The sequence below is a fragment of the Amphimedon queenslandica genome, unplaced genomic scaffold (assembly GCF_000090795.2).
Source record: "Amphimedon queenslandica unplaced genomic scaffold, v1.1 AMPQUscaffold_13303, whole genome shotgun sequence".
Lineage (NCBI taxonomy): Eukaryota > Metazoa > Porifera > Demospongiae > Haplosclerida > Niphatidae > Amphimedon > Amphimedon queenslandica.
The window spans coordinates 108,670-128,342 of record NW_003546461.1 but is presented as its reverse complement, the minus strand read 5'-3'; the positions used below and the strand labels follow the sequence as shown (position 1 = coordinate 128,342).

Here is a 19,673-nt window from a genome sequence, read left to right as displayed (position 1 = left end):
TAGTCTTAAAAGCTATGCTCCACCCAGAATCAATGAAAACAAAATTACAATAACAATAAAATCTAATTATTAATTGGATGAAGAATGAGTCAATATGGCTACCACAGTAGAAGAAGAGTCCCGTCCATTCCTCAGAGATCCCGACCCTTCTCCGACTGATGGCTGCTGCAGTGGCTGCTACAAGTGCATTGGGGCAGTTCTCAGACGAATATACACTTACTTCAAATCCTACAGGTGAGGTTTATGAACAATTCACAATACCATCACTCCTTTCCAGGCATCTCTTGTTTGCTTTATTCGGTGGTCAGGTCCTCTCCTGCCTCCTCTGTGGTACTGGCGTCACCAGCCAAGCCTTGGAGGATTTCTATGGGATTGCTGTCCCAACTACCCAGTTATTCCTAGTCTATTTAGTAATGGCTGTTCTCTTTTTCCCAGTCCTTGTAATGAAGAGGGATTTCTTGGATGTATTGAAGGAGAACTGGTGGCGGTATATTATATTGGGCCTCATTGATGTGGAGGCTAACTACCTGGTTGTATTGGCATACAAATACACCACATTGACCAGTATACAGGTAGGAGTGTGTTTTTAAGAAAGGAAAGTTCAAACTCTAGCTATGAGCTCTTTGCTGTGTACATTTGAATGTGTGGTATGCATGTTCATGTCTATACATTATGTACATGTACAATACCCTATTTAGTATCATTGACATTATCATTATGTTTATCTACATCTCTCCCTCTCCCTCCCTCTCTTTCAGCTTTTAGATAGTTTTACAATTGTTACAGTTCTCATTCTTTCATTTGTGTTTCTAAGGGTCCGATATTTGATAATTCATTTGATGGGTGTTGCCATGTGTCTGATTGGTATCATATCACTTGTATTAGCTGATCTCTCAACAACAAAAGAAGGCAACAAAGGTACAGCATAGCCTGATCACACACACGCACACATTATTTCTACAATATGAGTACATTACAATTAGCTGTAACTGGAGGATTAAGAGGATTTGTAAATAAGCTTTGCCAGGCACCCAAGCATGCTGCCAACTTATTAAATAGTTTTTGTTTATCTAACATATTTATGCTATTGTTGATTCCAGAGTCCCACTTCATGTTATGAAAATTTGATATTGTCAAGTGTGACATTTGATTTTCATTTTAGTCTTGTGTAATTGCATTTATACTAGTATTCATGATGACTGTATATAGTGTCTAGTATTGTCATGTGGGGAATGAATGACATAATCATCCGATTACTGAATGATGCAACTGCAACTGGAGATTATTTTTAATGAATTCACATTTCATAAACTCTAAACATTATAGTTGTAGTGATAGTTTTAAGCTCTATAATCGAATTTTGTTGTATAGTAATCTTTTTCCTTTCTAGGTTCTAATCCATTGCTTGGTGATCTATTGTGCATATTTGGCTCAGTGCTGTATGCTGTTAGTAATGTATCTCAAGAGTATCTTGTTAAGAACCATTCAGTCTTGGAGTGGCTTGGCTTTATTGGATTCATAGGATCATTTGTCAGTGGAATACAATTGTGAGTATAGCCAGAAATAAATGTGCTACACACTTTACATGTACATATACTCTAAACTCTAATTGTGTGCATAGAAATCATGTATGGTATGTGTTTGTTTTATGACAGTGTTGTCAGTGAGTGTTTGGGTTGAATGAGTGACACTACATGCCTACATGATGAAACCATACAGATATTGTCCTTTTGAATTGTTGTCAATTTTCACAGTTGGCATCTTTTATTTGATAATAGTAATAGAGAACTACAGTCCTCTCAATAGTATTATCATCATTATTTGTATGTGTATGATTTATTATTGAACTCTTCATTGAATTGATAACACTATTGTTAGAAAGTATTGTCTATGTTACTGGTTGATATTGACTAGCTGTATAATAACAAACACTTTAATTGCATTAATTCGGTTTTTTGCTAGGTGCTTTATTGAAAGAATATCACTGGCCTCTGTAGCATGGGACAGCTCTAGTATCACTAATCTCATAGTGTTTGTTGTGTGTTTGGTTCTCTTCTATACACTGATGCCTTTTGTCATGAAGGCATCAGGTGCTGTGGTTGTCAATCTCTCTCTCCTAACATCTGATATCTTCACTCTTGTCTTTGGTATCTTCCTATTCAAATTTCATGTACGTGCCACACTTGATTACAGAATCATAAATCATTATCATTATTATTCTTTACTTTGTAGTTCTCACTGTTGTACATACTATCATTCATCATTATTATTGTCGGTGTGTTTATATTTAACCTCAAACCTCCACCGGTTGCAAAGCCAAAGGTAGCCCTCAAAGACCTCAAGACTCGATTTAAGGAAATGAAACTAAGAAGAAGCGGATCAGACCACAGAGCGGAGCTAGTGGGGAGTCGTGTTACTAGAAATTTGATAGGGAGTCACCCCCCGAGTGACCCAAGTGAGAGACGGGCTATGTTAGTAAGGGGACCACTAGAAGCTGAGCTCTCTGGAAGAAGCTATTCAACTCACTACTCACAATCAATGTCCTACTCTTACAGTCCAAAGAGATCAACAGGAGGAGGAGCAACGGCAAAGCCTGCACAACCAGCTCAAAGCAAACTGGAGTTACCATCTCGAAAACAACAATCTAGTTATAAGCAAAGGCTCATGAAGGATAAAGAGAGCGACAGACGGACTTCGAAAGACAACGGACATTTATTGACTGTAAAAAATGAAGCAAATGGAGTCAATGGACACTACCCTGGCCCGCACGATTAAACTTGTGTTAGTTTTATTTTCATGATGACTTTGTCTGTATTTATTTTTGCGTGCATTCACTGCATTGTTTGTTTGTCAGTACATGCATAGTGTCTCTCTATTTGCGTGTGAATGAATCATTACTTTTCCATGCCATGTTGTTACATATTGATTGATTGTTATTTTTGTTCATAACATTTTTCTATGAATATCTTTGACCTATGTAGCTATAGTGGTGGAAGCTATTATAACACTTGCTCGATTATCATATCAAGTGATTCAACATCTATTAGTATCTAAATACACATTCCAATAATTATTACTAAAGGCTAAGGCATATAATGATCACACATACATTTTTGCAAGTGATAAATACACAATGAATTGTTACTGTTGAGTTGATAAACTTTATTTCTTCTTAGGTGAGGCTTTTGGTGAAACATTTGGAGAAACATTAGGGGAAACATTAGGGGAAATATTAGGGGAAATATTAGGAGTGAGATTAGGACTGAGATTGGGACTGAGATTAGATGCATTCCCAGTAGACCTTTGTCCTGCAATGATAATTATGATACTAAAAATAACAATGGACTGGGATGCACGTACCTGTTGGTGGTGTTATGAATATGTTGATTCGATTCTCTGTGTAAAGTGGAAGTACAATTAACAGAATTATAATATTGGTTATCACTTCCCATATTAGCTAGGTCTTACCTCCTTGCATAGTTGAAAACCTTCTGTCATTGTTTCCAGCTTGATATTCATTACCTATGGCATACAGTATAAACATGTTACTCTCATTAAAAATGCTTCTCTACCTTCTTTTCTCTTTGAACTAAACATGAAGTACAACTTGCTAAAGAAAATGCAGCAGAGTGTAGCTGTAGCACTTAGTACTATAGCAAAAACTTGTGCTCCGGTTTCATACACCGTCCCCAGTTGTGAGATGCCAACAGTCGCAGGAACGAAGGCTAGCCAAATTATAATGATGCTGTACAGTGTCAGGTTGATGAACCTTGCTTCGTTGAAGTTTTGGGGTATCTTACGAGTGCGAAAGGCATAATAAGTGGATATGATGAGGAGGAGAAAGTTGTAACCCAGGGAGATGACAAAACCAAAATAAGCCGTGGCTTTGCATGTCACTTCGGTAGTGTTTTCATAATAGACAAACTTTCTACCAGGGATCTGGACTATAAGCCATGAAGCTGAGAGTATGACTTGTATGAGGACCAGGAGACCAGTGAAGAGTAGTTGACTGTGTGGGCTAATGAGTGGAGGACGTTGGCCTGATGTACGCTGCCTGTTAAAGATCCTATGTATCCGGTTCACCTTTACCAATAGTGCCGCATAGCAGAGGGAGAAGGAGAAACCAAAGCCAAACCTTCTTATACCGCATGTGACAGCTATTGGCTCACCAATTGAAAAGAATGGCAGCAGATAGCATAAGATTAGTCCAATTAGAAGGACAGTGCTTAACTCACGACTGGAGGCTTTGACAGTACTGTGATTGTAATTAACAATAAAGACAATCCCAGTTATAGAGGTAACAATCAAACCACCTAGAGTCAGTAGTAGGATAATTATAGAGAAGAAATGGCCCCAACGCAGGTACACAAGTGGATTAACATCGCAGTTATCTTTATCAGGATTCGGTGAGAAACCCTTTGGACAGACTGTACACTTCTTTCCAGTACTTACTTCATTCTTGCGTGGACACTCCACACATATCCAACAAGCTGAAGCCTGGCCTTCAACCCTCTGAGGAAACTGACCTGATGTGCAGTCAGTGCTGCATATAGACACTGGGACTTTATCAGTGGCCCACTCTATATCATCAGTTAAGTTCAGAGTTCCTCCATTCCAACTACCGACTGGTAGAAACCAAAACTCGTTTACGGTATTAGGTTTCCTTTGAAGGTTCTTGATCCAGTACCAGCCATGCACATCACCACTACTGTCAAAAGTAATCTCTGAAGAGACTCCATGAAACGATACATTTTTGATATACTGAAGGAGCAGCTCCCCATTGATTATGACACCATGGTCCCTGTACGATATGATCCTGTCGCATAGCTTGATCTCTCCACAGACATTTAGCATCAGATTCTGCAGTGCGTGTGCAAACGCATACACTGCATCAATGACAAAAGGCACTTTGCTGTTTTGTTTGTAGCGACTGATTAACGTGCTCCTTTCTTTTTCTGGGTTACATTGCTGTGTGCTATTAGCAGCAAATGAGCAATTGAATAAAGCACTCCAGTACTCCTTGAACCAAGGATTAGGATTATTACTGGGGAGTAATGAAGTAAAATACTCATTAAAGCTCTGGCTCTCATAATAGCGTGGTAATACACTGATCATGCTATGGCCCATACTGCGATACTGGCTGGGCAGCTGATCCCCTACGGCATCGCTCACTATAAAATTCATTAGCCTGTGGTTCGCATATCTAGACACAGCTCTCAAAACACCCTCTGCTGTGGCTAACTGTCCAAACAGGACTACCACAGTAGAGTTCCTTATCCACTCATCATTCATACGCACTACAGCTGCATCGTAATCCTCCTCAGTAGCTGTGACTTGCAACTTTATGGTAGTAGCTACACTGAAAGTCTTATTAGTGCTTGAAACAGAATTTCCCAGTTCCTCAGTGAATGCTTTGATTCCCTCTTGACCGTACGTATCATCAGTACCTATGGCAATGACATAAGACCAGTTGTAATTCACAACAATATCAACCATCACTTGAGCCTGGAATAGGTCGGGAGGGATGGTGCGTAGGAAATAATCAAACCTTGTTTTATCACTTAGGAACCTAGCTGTGGATGCATAACTTATCTGTGGGAGATCAAAGAGTCGGAATAAACTTGCAACAGCAATAGAGACTGAGCTTGATGCAGCACCAATGACACCAGAAACACCTCTCAAAGTCGTGCCATTTCCGGTGTCAAAATGAATGTCACTGGTGACATAGCTCAGTGACTGCTCCAGTGCATAGTTACTGTTAATACAAGTGTCCTTAATGGAGAATCCTAGCTGTATACCTGGAAGGAGTTCAGTGTCGTTGTTAACTAGTTCGACAGCATGCACCATGGCCTCTAGTCGCTGGACTCCAAGATCAAGTATCTTTCCACACCTTACAGAGCTCCCCGGGTTAGCATGAACCGGGAACAGACCAGCAAGATACACATCCCCACCACTATTGACATACTCAGTATTACTTTCGGCCAAGAGGATGGGGGATTGATAAAACAAAAAGAGCAAGCCAAAGAAGATGAACGAGTCTACCTTCATCTCTCACCTCTGGAGGTAACAAAATTTTTACTCAAATATATAATACTTTCGCACTCGCCCCTATTAACGGCCCTCTCGATAAATAATTACATGTCTCAGGTGGTGCATTGTTTGGATAGGAACAATAATGGAACATTAACAATGCATGATGAAATGCTCCAGGAGGTGCTTGTTTAGAAAGCTGCATAGCAAAGTACATAATACACCTGTAATGGGGACTTTCTAATAACAAAGCACCTCTAAAAATTATTATCTTGACCAGGAGGTGGACTCAATAGAAAGTTTTTATTGTGAGTTTTTATTGTGGAAGCCATGTATAGAGGTGCGATAATTAGGAGGGAGCGTTAATTGGGGCGAGTACAGTAATTAGCAAAATAATAAAGATGGAAATACACAGCATCAGTACAGCACAGTATAGCAATGCATTATATCATATCAGTTATTAGTGCAGTGTATTGTTCGAATGATTAGCTACACAGCCTTCCCGTATAGATTTGCAATCATTTCCACTGCTATGTTGCTTTATAGCTTCATACAAGTTGATACCTGTAGCAAGAATAGTAGCAATGACTCCAACGACCAGTATGAAAATGTGGAGGATGTTTCTAGACATATGCGTCTTCTTCCAGAGCAAGAGAGGATGAAATAGAGGAGGAAGGACAAAAGCAAGGACACTAGCGGCTAGACTACCAACAAAAGCCAGACAGAGTTCAAAACGTGGTATACCAATAGCCACACCCCAAGAAATCAGTACCAACAGAGTCCTCACAGCACACACCATCACTGTGTGAATAAATTTCCATTTCAGATCCTACATGTATAACATAAAAATAGTAATTATCACTGTAAAAGAATGTCATAATTTTGGTTATTTTTGTCACACAATGGTAATGCCAAGTTCACTTACCCTTTTCCCATACATTTCAAGTATCTGATTGACACCTTTAGCCTTTGCAATATACTAAACACAAACAGTAAATCACTAGTAATACAATTATTTGATCTGTATAGCCAAGTACCAGTAGAACTCCTTGAATGATTTCCTCCATCACATCAGAGGCTGGCTTGAAGACAATGGGGAATGTTAGGGTCAACTCAATAGAGAGACAAACTCTAACAATATCGTTAAAAACTCCGCCAGGAATATTCTCAAAAATATAACCTAAAAGATAAAAACAATCATTTGAATACTTGAAATAAGATATCAACTTTTAAAAGTCATGGAAGCTATAGCATATACTACAATATTGGTCTAATATTAGGGTATATAGTAAAGAAAAACTTACCTTTTGTATCTTTACCAAACATGAAATAGCCATAGAGAGCAAAAGGAAGATTAATACCAACCACAACAATAGCAGCAGCATCAAGGACATACGTCATGTATTGAGGCTTCTTCATACTGTTCTGCAATGGAATAACCTACACACAAAACACACGCACATAATATGAGTCATCACAATGATTAATGGTATCTACCATGCTGTGAACGCAAAAGAGAAATGCTGTTAGCCCAAACCATTGGGCAATGCCTTCCCAGCTGCTTGGTCCCCACTGAACAGGACTGTAATCAAAACCATCACGTATCCCATAATAAATGACAGTCTAAAAAAGAACAAACAATAATAGTCCATACATGTAAGTACATGTTGGACAGTAATTAGTGAATATAGTACAGTAGGGTTTCCCATGGAATTTTGGCATAGCTCCTTGTTAGCAGATTGTCAAGTTTATTATTTTGAGCTATTCAGAAATTGGGACCAAAAACCCTGTACTATAGTACAGGATATTTTGACAAAAGTATAAGGAGATAATTTCCCATTTTTATACATTTTTCTATTACATATACAGGTCCTTATGTTGTGCATCAACTTTGAGCTGATTCCGATCAAACTGACATTTTTCATGAATTTTTTAAGTTGCTCAAAAATCAGGCTAAACAACACCTTGATCCAGCCAAATTTCATCAAAAATGGTTAGGAAAAATCCTCTATTTTTATATTTTTTTTTCCTGATGCGTATACATGTCCTACCAACTTTGAGCTAATTTTGATCAAATTTAGATTTTTAATGAATTTTTAAAGTTAACCCAAATGCCATATACTGTGTATTATAGTGCTTGTCAGCTCATAAAGCATGCTGTTTGGTCGCTTAGCATGCTTTGTGGGAAACCCTGGTTCACACACACATAGATCTATACTTACAATCATTGCCACAATAAGAAAGAAGGCTCCAAGGTAAGCAGCATAAGCAAGATACTTAAATGTAGGGAGATAAGTGAGGAGTATCAGTATTGGGAGAACTATAGCATACAACTCCCAACTAGTGAAACAAGTCCCACTGTCAGTCTCGTGATGATAGGCAAAGCAAATGAATGCCCACTAAAGAAAAAGAAATAAATAATTTAACAGTCGCATCAAGACAATAAAATATCATTCAAGGCTGACTCACTAACAGTTTAACTGTGCAGTTAACTCATTGGAAATTGAAGCAATAATATGTACATGTACAGGTATACTGACAATATTAATAACAAATAAATTATCAGTGCAATGATATCAGGCTGCTTACATAGACCCAGTGATAAAATAATATTCCAATATTACAATATATTACATATAACATACACGTAGATTAGATGCAATGAAGATCATATAGCCAGCACACACTCCCAAATTGCAAGCCAGTACTGATAAGTCGACTGCCCACTTTCCAATTGGCCCCAAATTCTTGCCTTCGATACGAATCTTCTCAAAAGCTTTCTTTCCCAGTTCGGTGTAATTGAAGTTTTTCTTTTCCTCTGGAGTGAGGTTTTGAAACACTTCGTCTCTGCACTGTAACATCAGCTGCATTGTGTAGAGGCTAACATAAAGAAAATTAGTAGCATACACATGTACATGTAGCATCAAAACTTGAAATTGAACAATCCAAAGCCTATTTAGTTTTCATCTCTAAATATACCAACAACTTGGACATTTTGCTCTTGTGGAGCTCTCGTACATACTAGTACTATACATAGGAAACTGTACTACTGTAGTACTATAGTATGGCATGTGATGGTCATACATACATTAGCCAGTAGTACTCTCAGTTTAAGGATTTTCAGTTAACAAGTAATGTCACTAAAATTGAATGGGATGCTCCATACATGACTAAAATGGTGAGATTTTGTTGCATATTAATATAATTGGGTTATGATTGAAATCAGGTTACTGCATATAGTGTAACGTACGTTATCAATGAAAATAAAAAAATCTACAAAATCAAGAGGTTGCTTTCAGAATCAATTTGGATCCAAGAGCATGGGCCAAGAATTATAATCATACTGTATATACTAGTAATTTTATTGTATTTCCAAACATCATATTCAAAAATGTATTGAATTTTCAAAAACAAAAACTCCTTAATTTTTGTTACGTTAAGTTTAATGAATAACAATCCCTTTATACTAGCTCTACATATTAACTGTATTGCACGTATATAATGCCACTTTATCTTCAACATAATTATATTTCTAATAACTATTGCATCATAATATTATTTTACCTTACGACTCCAAGGAGTATCATACCAAGTGATCCTATTATCACTCCTGCTGAGAGGACAGCAAAAGGAAGAGCAAAACTACCCGAGCCAATGCTAGCTTTGGCAAAGTTAAAGAAGGTAGCAACAACACTAAAAAAGGAAAGAAGGGATGGATTCAAGTGAGGGAAGACAAGCCAAGGCTTACTTTGCTCCTTGTTCATTGGGTTTAGCATTGACATTGATATCAACATTACCTAAAAGGAGCTGCTTCTCTGAAGGGTTGGTGGGGCTTGTACTTGTAGGGAATTTATCCATACTCATACTGCTTTGATGCTTGCCTCAGCTCAAAATTTATAATCAGTAATCACGAGACAAGACAACAAAACAAGCCCGTCCTCAAGGCGTAGCTTGTAGATCTAGATGACCTAATATTATTAAAAGGCCACGTGTTGAGTTCCTGTTTTACAGCATTAGCATTTGAGCAAAAGAGAAGATACTAAAAGCAGCTGAAACGGTGGCCTATAGTCGTCAGAATCATGGAAACTTCTACTAAACACTGGACTACAGTACCAGACGGAGAAGCTCTTCTCAAAGTAGGTTGAAAGATCTAATCATTTTTTCACTCTATGCAATTTTTTGGTAGGTTAGTCTCACTGGTCCAGGTTCTATTCCAGCCTCTACCTTCACTCAGTCATTTCGTAGCACTGTACTGAAGCACGGGTCTCGCCCAGCTCTTAGAGTGAAGCGAGACGGGAGGTGGATAACTTGGACCTATGAACAGTACTATGCTGATGCTACCAGAGCTGCCAAATCTATGATCCGTCTTGGCCTAGAGCAGCATTATGGTGTTGGCATAATCGGGTTCAATTCACCAGAATGGCTATTATCATACATGGGGTGCATACTAGTAAGAGCAAGGAGGGAGAAGGGTCCACTGGGAATGATTGTGGTTGTATTTCAGTAGGAGGATCTCGTTGTGGTTTCCCTTTTTACCCACTTCAAACCATAAATTATTATTTTTAAGTACATACCTTGCTGTGAATACTAGGTATGCAGGCATCCATTAAATTGACAACCACCATCTGTTCCATTGTTTGTTTTGTTGTGTCTGTACTACTATGCATCATTACTTGTCACTCATTGTTTTATCATTATAGGCCGGTGGTATAGCTACAGGTATATACACGACTAATACAAAAGGTAACGTTGGAACGAGCTTGCATACCCAAAGCTACCTTCAATCCCTCCCTTTCCTTCTTTATAGAGGCTTGTCATTACATTGCTGATAACTCTCGTGCTCAAATATTCATTTGTGAAGACAAGAAACAATTGACAAAGCTGTTACAGGTGCATCTCTAATGACCTCTCTTTTTAGCCACTGCTTGTTAGGTGAGAGACAGACTGCCTCATTTAAAAGTTATAGTGAAGTATATTCCTGAGTCTATTGAGCCGCTTGATCCTGAGATGAAGGAAAGTGGCGTCATGACGTGGGACGAGTTCATGGAAAAGGGACAAGTGAGTCTTTGTGTACTCGTTGTTTGTTGCAGCTGCTCGCTTGAAACATTCATGCAATGGGTATTTTGTTCAAAACATTTGTCAAGGGACTCTTTATTTTTCCTAAAACTAATCTCATACAATTGATGTTAATTATGAAAGACTCTTATTATTATTATATAGTACAGTTTGGTTATTGTACAGTTTGTTCGGTTTCAATTTGATGTGTTTATGGTAGAAAATTAAATTTGGAGAGTTTTATTATGATCATTTACATAAGACACAGTATCTAATTATGTATACTTATACTATGTTTACACTAGTTTCTTTAACTGAGTCAGCCCTGTTTAAAGTGGGCCAGCACAGTTTCATTTCATAGTGTAAACAGTAACCAAACTGAGCTGAAGTGAGCTGGGCCAAACCAGGCCAGCATGGTTAGTACAGCAGGGCCAGCTCAGCCTGGTTCAGCACAGTTTGGCCCACTTCTGTAGTGTAAACGCAGCATAAGTAACAGTACTACATTGTGTACTTGAATCAGTCTGTGTACTACAAATGAAAGTCACATGGAGTTGCCAAAATATAGCACTCCACTATCAGAAATAATACTCCTTATCAAATTATCGATAGTACATTGTACATGTATATTACCCCCCTATAGGGTATACCTGATTATGAATTATCATGGAGGATGGATCATCAGAAGCCAGGCCATTGTGCCAGCCTTATATACACTTCTGGAACAACTGGCCCTCCAAAGGTATGCAGTAACTCCTTTTGTATGCAATTTTCTATTTTTTTTTACTTTGTGCATGTGTGCATGTGCATTATGTCATCTCTTAACATTGGAGATAAGGGGAAGGAGAGAATCTATTACTTGTTTTTATTATTTTATTTATTTTGTAGGGAGTGATGCTAAGTCACGATAATATTGTGTGGTCTAGTACCATTTTAGCTAAAAGCTATGATGCAACTGAGGTATGTAATACATGTACATGTCACAAATGAATAACACATGCATTGGTATAGTAATGATTAAGTACTAAGATTATGATGTATTTATGAATAATAGTTATTATGAATTGGATTATGGCTATGATTCTAATGCTCTTAAAGCTGGTTTACAATATTATGCTAGTCCTGACGTTACGTTGACGCTAGAATAGAATCTGGTTCTATTCTAGTGGAAAGCATGCGTCAAAAGGTCAAATCGCCCACGCTTTTGATTAAAAATTGACGATACGTTGGTCTAACGTCATATTGTAAACCATCCTTCATACAGTTTATAGTATATGGTAATGGTATATCTTCTCTTGTAGGTTGAGTCCCACATCAGTTACCTTCCCCTGAGTCACATTGCAGGTCAAGTGGTTGATATAGTGACTCCAGCACTCATTGGGTCCTGTGTTTGGTTCGCACAGCCTGATGCTCTGAAGGGAAGTCTCAAACAAACAATACTGGTATGTTTTGTCGAGCCATTTTGAGTTATGTACACAATAATGGCTATATACATATGTACCTTTAACAATTCTCAGATTAAATTACTTGTATGTTGTTTCACTGTACAGTAGTCATGTGTATATAATTGTATGGTAAGGGCTTTGTTAATTTCATTTACTGATAAGATAATTAAAGATGTGTACAATTTTACTTTTTTTTTACGTCAGCGAATTATTTATTTTCTGTTACTGTAAGCTGCTACATGCACTTTATTCGGGTTTTTCCCATTAGGATGTACACCCAACCTTCTTCTTTGCCGTCCCAAGAGTCTGGGAGAAGTTTAAGGACGCTCTTGAGATAGAGCTGGCTAAAGCTTCAGGAATAAAGGCAGCCATCATCAACGCATCAAGAGTTAGTAGATAATAATTACCAGCACATGTTATCATGTGTGAAGATATTTTTAGAATGTTGATCTATTACCTCATAGTATAGGCATGGTAAATTTGTTTTTTTTGGGGAGTATTTTGTGTTAAGCTTATAAAGAGAAAGAATGATGGAGCACATTTTTTGTTTTTATCCCAATTAAAGTTGCCATACAAGAATGTCAGTAATTATGCTTAGTTAGACTTAAGCCGGATTTACAATATGACGCTAGTCCTGACGTTACGTTGACGCAGAAGTTGAATCTGGTTCAACTCCAGCGTGAAGCATGCGTGAAAAGGTCAAATTGCCTACGCTTTTGATTAAAAATTGACGTTACGTTGGCCTAGCGTCATATTGTAAATCTGGCTTTACACTACAGTACATGCATGTATAGTGTATTCATGATAGAGTGGCAAGGTTATAATTCTAACACTTGAGCTAAAGTAAAGCGTCACATGTTTGGAAATTATTCATATCAGTCCACCACACTCCTTATTCTGTGTTAGTTCGCCTGTATCACGCATTAACTGTAACTTGTTGGTCCTTCTTCCCGTGTATCTTTGTGTGTTTAATGGAATCTGTCCAGTCATTGACTCATTGGAAGGGGAAGTTTCCTGAGATATCATTATTCATCATTCCTTTCTGTAGTAGCCAGGACCAGAATGTGTTGATAGGGCAGCAAGTGTCAATGAATATTCTCCGTTAATGATATTCATAGTTTGAATGTGGAGAATCATTACACCAGGAAACAGTCTACTATATAAGATGGAGCTGCACGCTTTGTAGTGTCACTCTATACGGGCACTCTCCCTCACTCTCTCCTCTCTCTACTATGGCTTCAGGTGAATCAGTTCGTGGGTATCCAGGTCCTAGTATTACCAGGTGTGTTAGCGGCACTGATCTACTGGATGAGAACTTCTTTCTTTCCAAGAAAGAGTGGGATAAAGCGAGAGTTTCAAAGGAGTTTGATCAGATTGTTATTGGGTCTTCGTTCTGCGCCCTGTCGTTCATCAAAAGAGCACTAGCTAATAATCCAAATACTAAGATACTAGTCCTTGAGCAAGGCCACTTGTTTCTCCAGGAGCACTTTCAAAACCTTCCTTCGCATTACAAGAAGACAGTTGGGGATTCTATTGAAAACTTTCCGTGGAGTCTCACTGATGAGACATGGAATGGGAAACACGGCAAGTTATTTGTGAGGGGCACCATTAATTACTTTGGAGGTCGTTCGTGTGTTTGGAGTGGCTGGATACCCGAACCATCTCATGATGAGCTTGAAGGATGGCCTGAGGAGATAAAGGAACGAATCTTTAGACATTTTAAGGAGGCAGTTGAGTTCCTGCACGTTGTACCAGCAGATGAAATAGGAGCAGGCAATGAGAAGAGACCAATTTATGGAGAACTGCAAGAAAGGATGGGAGAATTATTGAAGGAGAAGCTGAAAGATGATGAGCATATGATATCTTCAGACCCAGCACCTCTAGCAGTAGGAGCTGGACGATGCAGGTAATTTATATAACGATCATTCATTTATGCATGTAGATGTTGATGCTAGATGTATTGTACATGTACCTGTATGTATAGGTACACTACTGTACATGCTACATGTGTAGGTTATGTACATGTATATTTACGATTTAGCAGTTTCAGTTTTTTTTTCTTTTGCCAAGTCATTGTGTTTGTGGGATAATGCTGTGTCATCCTGTTTGTGGGCGGTGGATATTAATCAAGTTATAAAACCGGCTCAATCGGTTGTATAATGGTCTATTTTTAGTACAGTTATGACTATTCATTATTACATGTCTGTAATTCCTGTAAGGTTTGATGTTTTTAGTTCAGGGTAATTCCCCACTCACTGTGTATTATAACAGATTTAGCTGTTTACACAGCAAGCAATGTATCTTTACAATGTATAATCTATTCTTTTCTATATTCATAGGAATGAAAACTTTCACAAGTTCTCAGTTCCCGAGGCTCTCATTGATCTAAGTTTGAAGGGAAAGATAAAGATGGTCAGTGGCTGCAATGTGAAGCTTATTCGTCATGACGGAAAATCCAAAGCTCTTAGTCTGGAAACTAGTAGAGGAGACGTTGAGATAGGAGATGCAAACCTAATCCTGGCTATGGGTGTACTCCCTGGGACCACGCTCGTCCTTAACTCTTTCTCAAAAGAGGAGTTCCCCCGTTTGTCTAAAGTAGGGGAGAAATTTTCAGCCCATATCATCAGTGGTGTAACAGCCCGCATGCCAGTTGAAAGCCTCATTGCTACACCTAGAGAAGATCTATTGGAGATAGGAGCCATGTACATTAAAGGGCGTCACTTGAAACAGCAATTTCACTTTCAGTTGACAGCAATCCACGACAGCAATCCAGAGGATCCGGCACACATTCATAAGAGACACCATTACATGCCTGGCAGGTTTACGTCTGCTGACGAGTGTTTAAAGTCTTCAGAGAAATACGTTGTATTTAAGTGTGCAGCCCTGGGTGAGCTGGACCATGCCAATGAGGATAACTGGTATCGTTTGAAAGATGGGGAGGAGGATAAAACGAGTAACATTAGCCTTCAGGTAGTCCCCAATGCTAAAGATGGCGAGTTGTTGAAGGCTATGGAGAAATCTGTTTTTCGTGTCTTTGAAGCACTAAGTGAATCTCCTGATGAAATAGAATACATCCACGAGATCGACGGAGAGCAAAAAGAATGGAGGAGAGGGAAGCCTACAAACATACTCACTGGGTCCTTGGTACATGAGAGCTCGACAATGTGGATAGGAAGGGATGATAGTGAGTCACCAGTGGGACTGGACTACAGACCCAAAGGAGTTGAGAATGTCTACATTACTGGTGGGTCCCTCTGGCCTACTGGCGGCTCCTGGAATCCAACTGGTGCCATTGTAGCACTGACGATGGATCTTGCCGACCAAATATGCCCGAAAATTGTCTCCAAAATCTAAACTGTCTTCAAATTTAATTTCTAATTTTTTAGATCTCATTAGCGAGCTATTTTTTATTTCCTTTTTATCATTGATATGTTGATATGATCATGTATATATACCAGTCTTTGTAATAAAGTCAATGTCATGCCCATTTATTGTAGTTTATATTTTGTTTCACATGTTTTGTAAATATTGTAGTTAGTATAGTCCCATAACAATGCCCTAGTTCACGTTTCTATATTCATGTATAATGTTATTATACATGGTGTGCGCATTCCTCACTGTATGTAGGTGTATTCATTATCAAATTTCACACCAGCCATACTTGTATTTTGACTTATTTTATGAGTGTTTGGACTGTTGAAATTAACTTATTTTGTTATAGAATGTTGGTAGAAAGACACAAGCTAATCGGCTGCAAGGTCAAAGTGTGGCTTGGGGTTACTGGCTTGCTCAAAAGTACTAAAAACGTATTAATAAGTTTTTAACAACATTCATAATAGGACCTGCTTCAACTCACTGAGAGACAAATTGGGATTAGACCGTTGTAGACTAACAGTAAGTGATAGAGAGTGCATGTTTTATTATGCAGCCATAGATAATGCAATGTGGTATGTTATGGATACAGTAGCATCTCTATGGTCAATTCAAATTACATTCATGATTATTTTTATGAAACTTTTACTAGTGAATACATAGAACTACAATAACATTTAACAGGTATCAGCAGCAGCTCCTCTTCCTATGGCAATCACAGAATTCTTTGGAGACTTTGATATTCCAGTTTTCCAAGCATACGGGATGTCAGAAACAACCGGAGTGAGTTGCCTCAACTGTCAAGGTAATAATGATAATAATGATAATGATAATAAGCTTGTACTGGGATTTTATGAGTTGTTGTTGTGTTCCAATAGGTAGCTATAAACCAGGAGCAGCTGGACGCTCATTAATAGGAATTGAGATAAAGATTGATAAACCGGACAGTGAAGGAGATGGGGAGATATGCTTCCGTGGGCGTCATGTCTTCATGGGATACTTGTATCAAGCTGAGAAGACAGCAGAATGTGTTGATGAAGATGGCTGGTTGCATTCGGGAGACATTGGGAGAATTGATGATGATGGTACAGTTACTATAGTGCACTGTGTAACAGGGTTTACCCATGGGATTTTGGCATTATAGTGCTCTTGTCGGTGGATTTTTTAAGTTGCTCTAAAATTTACAAAATACAGGGTATTTTGCTAGAAGAGATTTTGCCATTTTTATATTTTTTTCTGAAACATATACATGTTCTTATGTTGTGTAGCAAGTTTGAGTGGATTCCGGTCAAAATTAGATTTTTACGAATTTTTAAAATTGCTCAAAAATTGGTCTAAACTCCCTGTACAGGGTCGTTGGCCGAATTTTGTCGAAAATGGCTAGGTGAGATTTTTTCATTTTTATAATTTTATCTGATACGTATACATGTCCTTATGCTGTGTAGCAAGTTTGAGTGGATTCCGGTCAAAATTAGATTTTTTACGAATTTTTAAAATTGCTCAAAAATTGGTCCAAACTCCCTGTACTATATAGTACAGGGTCGTTGGCCGAATTTTGTCAAAAATGGCTAGGTGAGATTTCTCCATTTTTATAATTTTATCTGATACGTATACATGTCCTTATGCTGTGTAGCAAGTTTGAGCAGATTCCGATCAAAATTGGATTTTTTTACAAATTTTAAAAGTTGCTTCAAAGTCATGTATTATTGTGGTGCTTGTCAGCTCATAAAGCATGCTGTTTAGCTTACTTAGCATGCTTTGTGGGAAACCCTCTTGTATGTTGTTTCACTATGGGTCAGCTTTGAGCTGATGAATTAATAATTATACTTAGTTCAAACTTTCTGAGGACGTGGTGCCATAGCTTTTTTCAATTCTTCCATCATGTTTGTGAATATTTAATAATGTGAACTTGATGTAGGTTTTTATTATATTACTGGTCGACTGAAGGAGATCATTATCACTAAAGGTGGTGAGAATGTGGCCCCAGTACCTATTGAACAGGTTAGAGGATTTATAATTAACTTGTGTACATGCTAAAGATCTTGTTTTTTTATCAATAGAATATGAAAGAAAAAATTCGTATTATCAGCAATGTAATGATAGTTGGTGATGAAAGACATTACTTGACAATGCTAGTGACAATACGCTGTGTGGTAAGACTGAATTGTTTGTTAATTATGATAATAGTTCTCTTATATATGATCACAGCTGCTTGATGGACGCCAACCAACTGATGACATGGACTCCATTGCTAAGCAAGTAGCTTATGAAATAGGATCTAGTGCTACTACTGGTCAGTGGCCCAGTCAATTATATTAATTACTAGAGGGAATGGTGTTATATTTAGTGTCAGAAGCTATGAATGATGATGTTATTAAACGTTATATACAGCAAGGAATGGAACAGGCTAATGAGCAGGCTATTAGCCGGGCAGCAAAAGTTCAGGTATGGCAATATCTTATTTATATACTCCACAGTCCACATGACAGACATATTAATAATCTGCATAGTTTTTGTTATGAATAGGATTTGTGGCTTTGGTTATTTGCATTTTTATTTTTATTTTTAGAAGTTTGCTATACTTCCTCTTGACTTTAGTGTCGATGGTGGAGAGCTGACTCCTACTTTTAAGCTAAAGAGGAAATTTGTTACTGAAAAATATAGAGACATCATTGATCAGTTATATTCAGAGTAATTGCATGCGCTCAAATTATTATTTGTTGGTAATTATTTGTCATCACTGTCATTGAGTTTAATCATGTAAAGTTTAGTAATTATTTATGATTATAACTTGAATGAGAAGTACATGCATCCTGTTATGCTAGCTTGCACACATAACATAACATGCATCTTGTTATGTTATGTTATGTTAAGTTTGCATTTGTATGTTTGCACACTTATTGTTTTTGCGTTAAGATTCACTTTTTTATCATTTTCACTGAACTGCAATAAACAAAACTGTAATCATTGATTATATAAGTACAAGTACAAACAAGTTTTGCTATTACTTGAAGTGGATATGATGATTGCAGTAAGTTAGATCTACTTGTATTGAGTGACTATAGCTACCTTTTATCTTTTATAGATTATTTTGTTTCTGTTGGTATCTTTTGTCATCTCTCAAGATCTAGAAAACAATACCACAACCTTATACGTTGCTAGTGATGATAGTGACTGTCATTTAATTGTGAATCATGAGTGTCACATGTTTTCTTTTTATGCAAATTTCTTTTTTCCTCCAAATACCGAACTTATCTTCTTTCCAGGAGTGCATGTAATACCTGGTAACTTTATTGGCTTCCTAGATTCCAGTAATCTAGTCATCAGAGGCAATTCAGGAGCTGGTGAAGAGAAAGCAAAGCTCATTAATGGTTCAATGGTGATTCTAAATTCACGCACAGTTACACTAAGAAATTTAGAAATACCTTCTCTGATGCTGATTAATAATAGTAACGTTGAAGCATGCAACATGTTTTTCAAAGGTATTTTGGGAGCTGTTAATTCTACCAACATTGCAATATCTAATACGAGTTGCTATTCGATGATTTTGATTAATGCTGTAGTGCAACTAGAAAATATCATAGCTTCGGCAAGCTACAAAGTCGTTGCAGTCATACTCATTAAGGGCATAGGCAATCATTCAAATTTGAGCAATATAACTGTAAAGTGTGATGGATGCTATGCTCTTGCAGTTATTGGGAGGCATGACACTCACAGTTGTCACGTAAACATTAGAGATGTCACAGCAACAGGTGGAAAAATTAAGATTGAAAA

At 37.8% G+C, this 19,673-nt stretch overlaps 5 protein-coding genes across 5 annotated transcripts; 3 read left to right on the top strand and 2 right to left on the bottom strand.

Moving 5' to 3' along the window:
- Positions 1 to 70: 70 nt before the first annotated feature.
- On the top strand, positions 71 to 2,980 carry LOC100636208 (solute carrier family 35 member F2-like). Its single transcript, XM_019998853.1, has 6 exons — positions 71 to 234; positions 278 to 572; positions 759 to 918; positions 1,391 to 1,547; positions 1,963 to 2,170; positions 2,233 to 2,980. Exons 1-6 carry the CDS (start codon positions 95 to 97, stop codon positions 2,773 to 2,775), a joined length of 1,503 nt encoding a protein of 500 aa, XP_019854412.1. The 5' UTR covers positions 71 to 94; the 3' UTR covers positions 2,776 to 2,980.
- A 44-nt stretch (positions 2,981 to 3,024) lies between these two features.
- Positions 3,025 to 6,296, bottom strand: LOC100636081 (metabotropic glutamate receptor-like). The gene is made up of 4 exons (XM_003388007.3): positions 3,573 to 6,296; positions 3,469 to 3,522; positions 3,361 to 3,396; positions 3,025 to 3,308 (listed from the first exon to the last, which is right to left on the bottom strand). Exons 1-4 carry the CDS (start codon positions 6,046 to 6,048, stop codon positions 3,163 to 3,165), a joined length of 2,712 nt encoding a protein of 903 aa, XP_003388055.1. The 5' UTR covers positions 6,049 to 6,296; the 3' UTR covers positions 3,025 to 3,162.
- A 118-nt stretch (positions 6,297 to 6,414) lies between these two features.
- LOC100635446 (proton-coupled amino acid transporter 3-like) lies at positions 6,415 to 9,934 on the bottom strand. The gene is made up of 9 exons (XM_003388002.3): positions 9,779 to 9,934; positions 9,595 to 9,723; positions 8,676 to 8,910; positions 8,253 to 8,429; positions 7,528 to 7,653; positions 7,335 to 7,470; positions 7,068 to 7,210; positions 6,956 to 7,009; positions 6,415 to 6,859 (listed from the first exon to the last, which is right to left on the bottom strand). Exons 1-9 carry the CDS (start codon positions 9,892 to 9,894, stop codon positions 6,491 to 6,493), a joined length of 1,485 nt encoding a protein of 494 aa, XP_003388050.2. The 5' UTR covers positions 9,895 to 9,934; the 3' UTR covers positions 6,415 to 6,490.
- Positions 9,935 to 9,986: 52 nt separating this feature from the next.
- LOC100635952 (long-chain-fatty-acid--CoA ligase ACSBG2-like) lies at positions 9,987 to 18,689 on the top strand. Its single transcript, XM_019998851.1, has 18 exons — positions 9,987 to 10,166; positions 10,217 to 10,480; positions 10,731 to 10,773; positions 10,838 to 10,920; positions 10,963 to 11,088; positions 11,726 to 11,824; positions 11,971 to 12,042; positions 12,384 to 12,524; positions 12,796 to 12,915; positions 16,249 to 16,322; positions 16,367 to 16,421; positions 16,584 to 16,704; positions 16,778 to 16,984; positions 17,818 to 17,900; positions 17,960 to 18,052; positions 18,108 to 18,192; positions 18,247 to 18,344; positions 18,469 to 18,689. The coding sequence occupies exons 1-18, from the start codon at positions 10,110 to 10,112 to the stop codon at positions 18,592 to 18,594; spliced, it is 1,947 nt and encodes a 648-aa protein (XP_019854410.1). The 5' UTR covers positions 9,987 to 10,109; the 3' UTR covers positions 18,595 to 18,689.
- On the top strand, positions 13,005 to 16,078 carry LOC109583473 (uncharacterized). The gene is made up of 2 exons (XM_019998852.1): positions 13,005 to 14,433; positions 14,867 to 16,078. The coding sequence occupies exons 1-2, from the start codon at positions 13,760 to 13,762 to the stop codon at positions 15,879 to 15,881; spliced, it is 1,689 nt and encodes a 562-aa protein (XP_019854411.1). The 5' UTR covers positions 13,005 to 13,759; the 3' UTR covers positions 15,882 to 16,078.
- Positions 18,690 to 19,673: the final 984 nt, after the last annotated feature.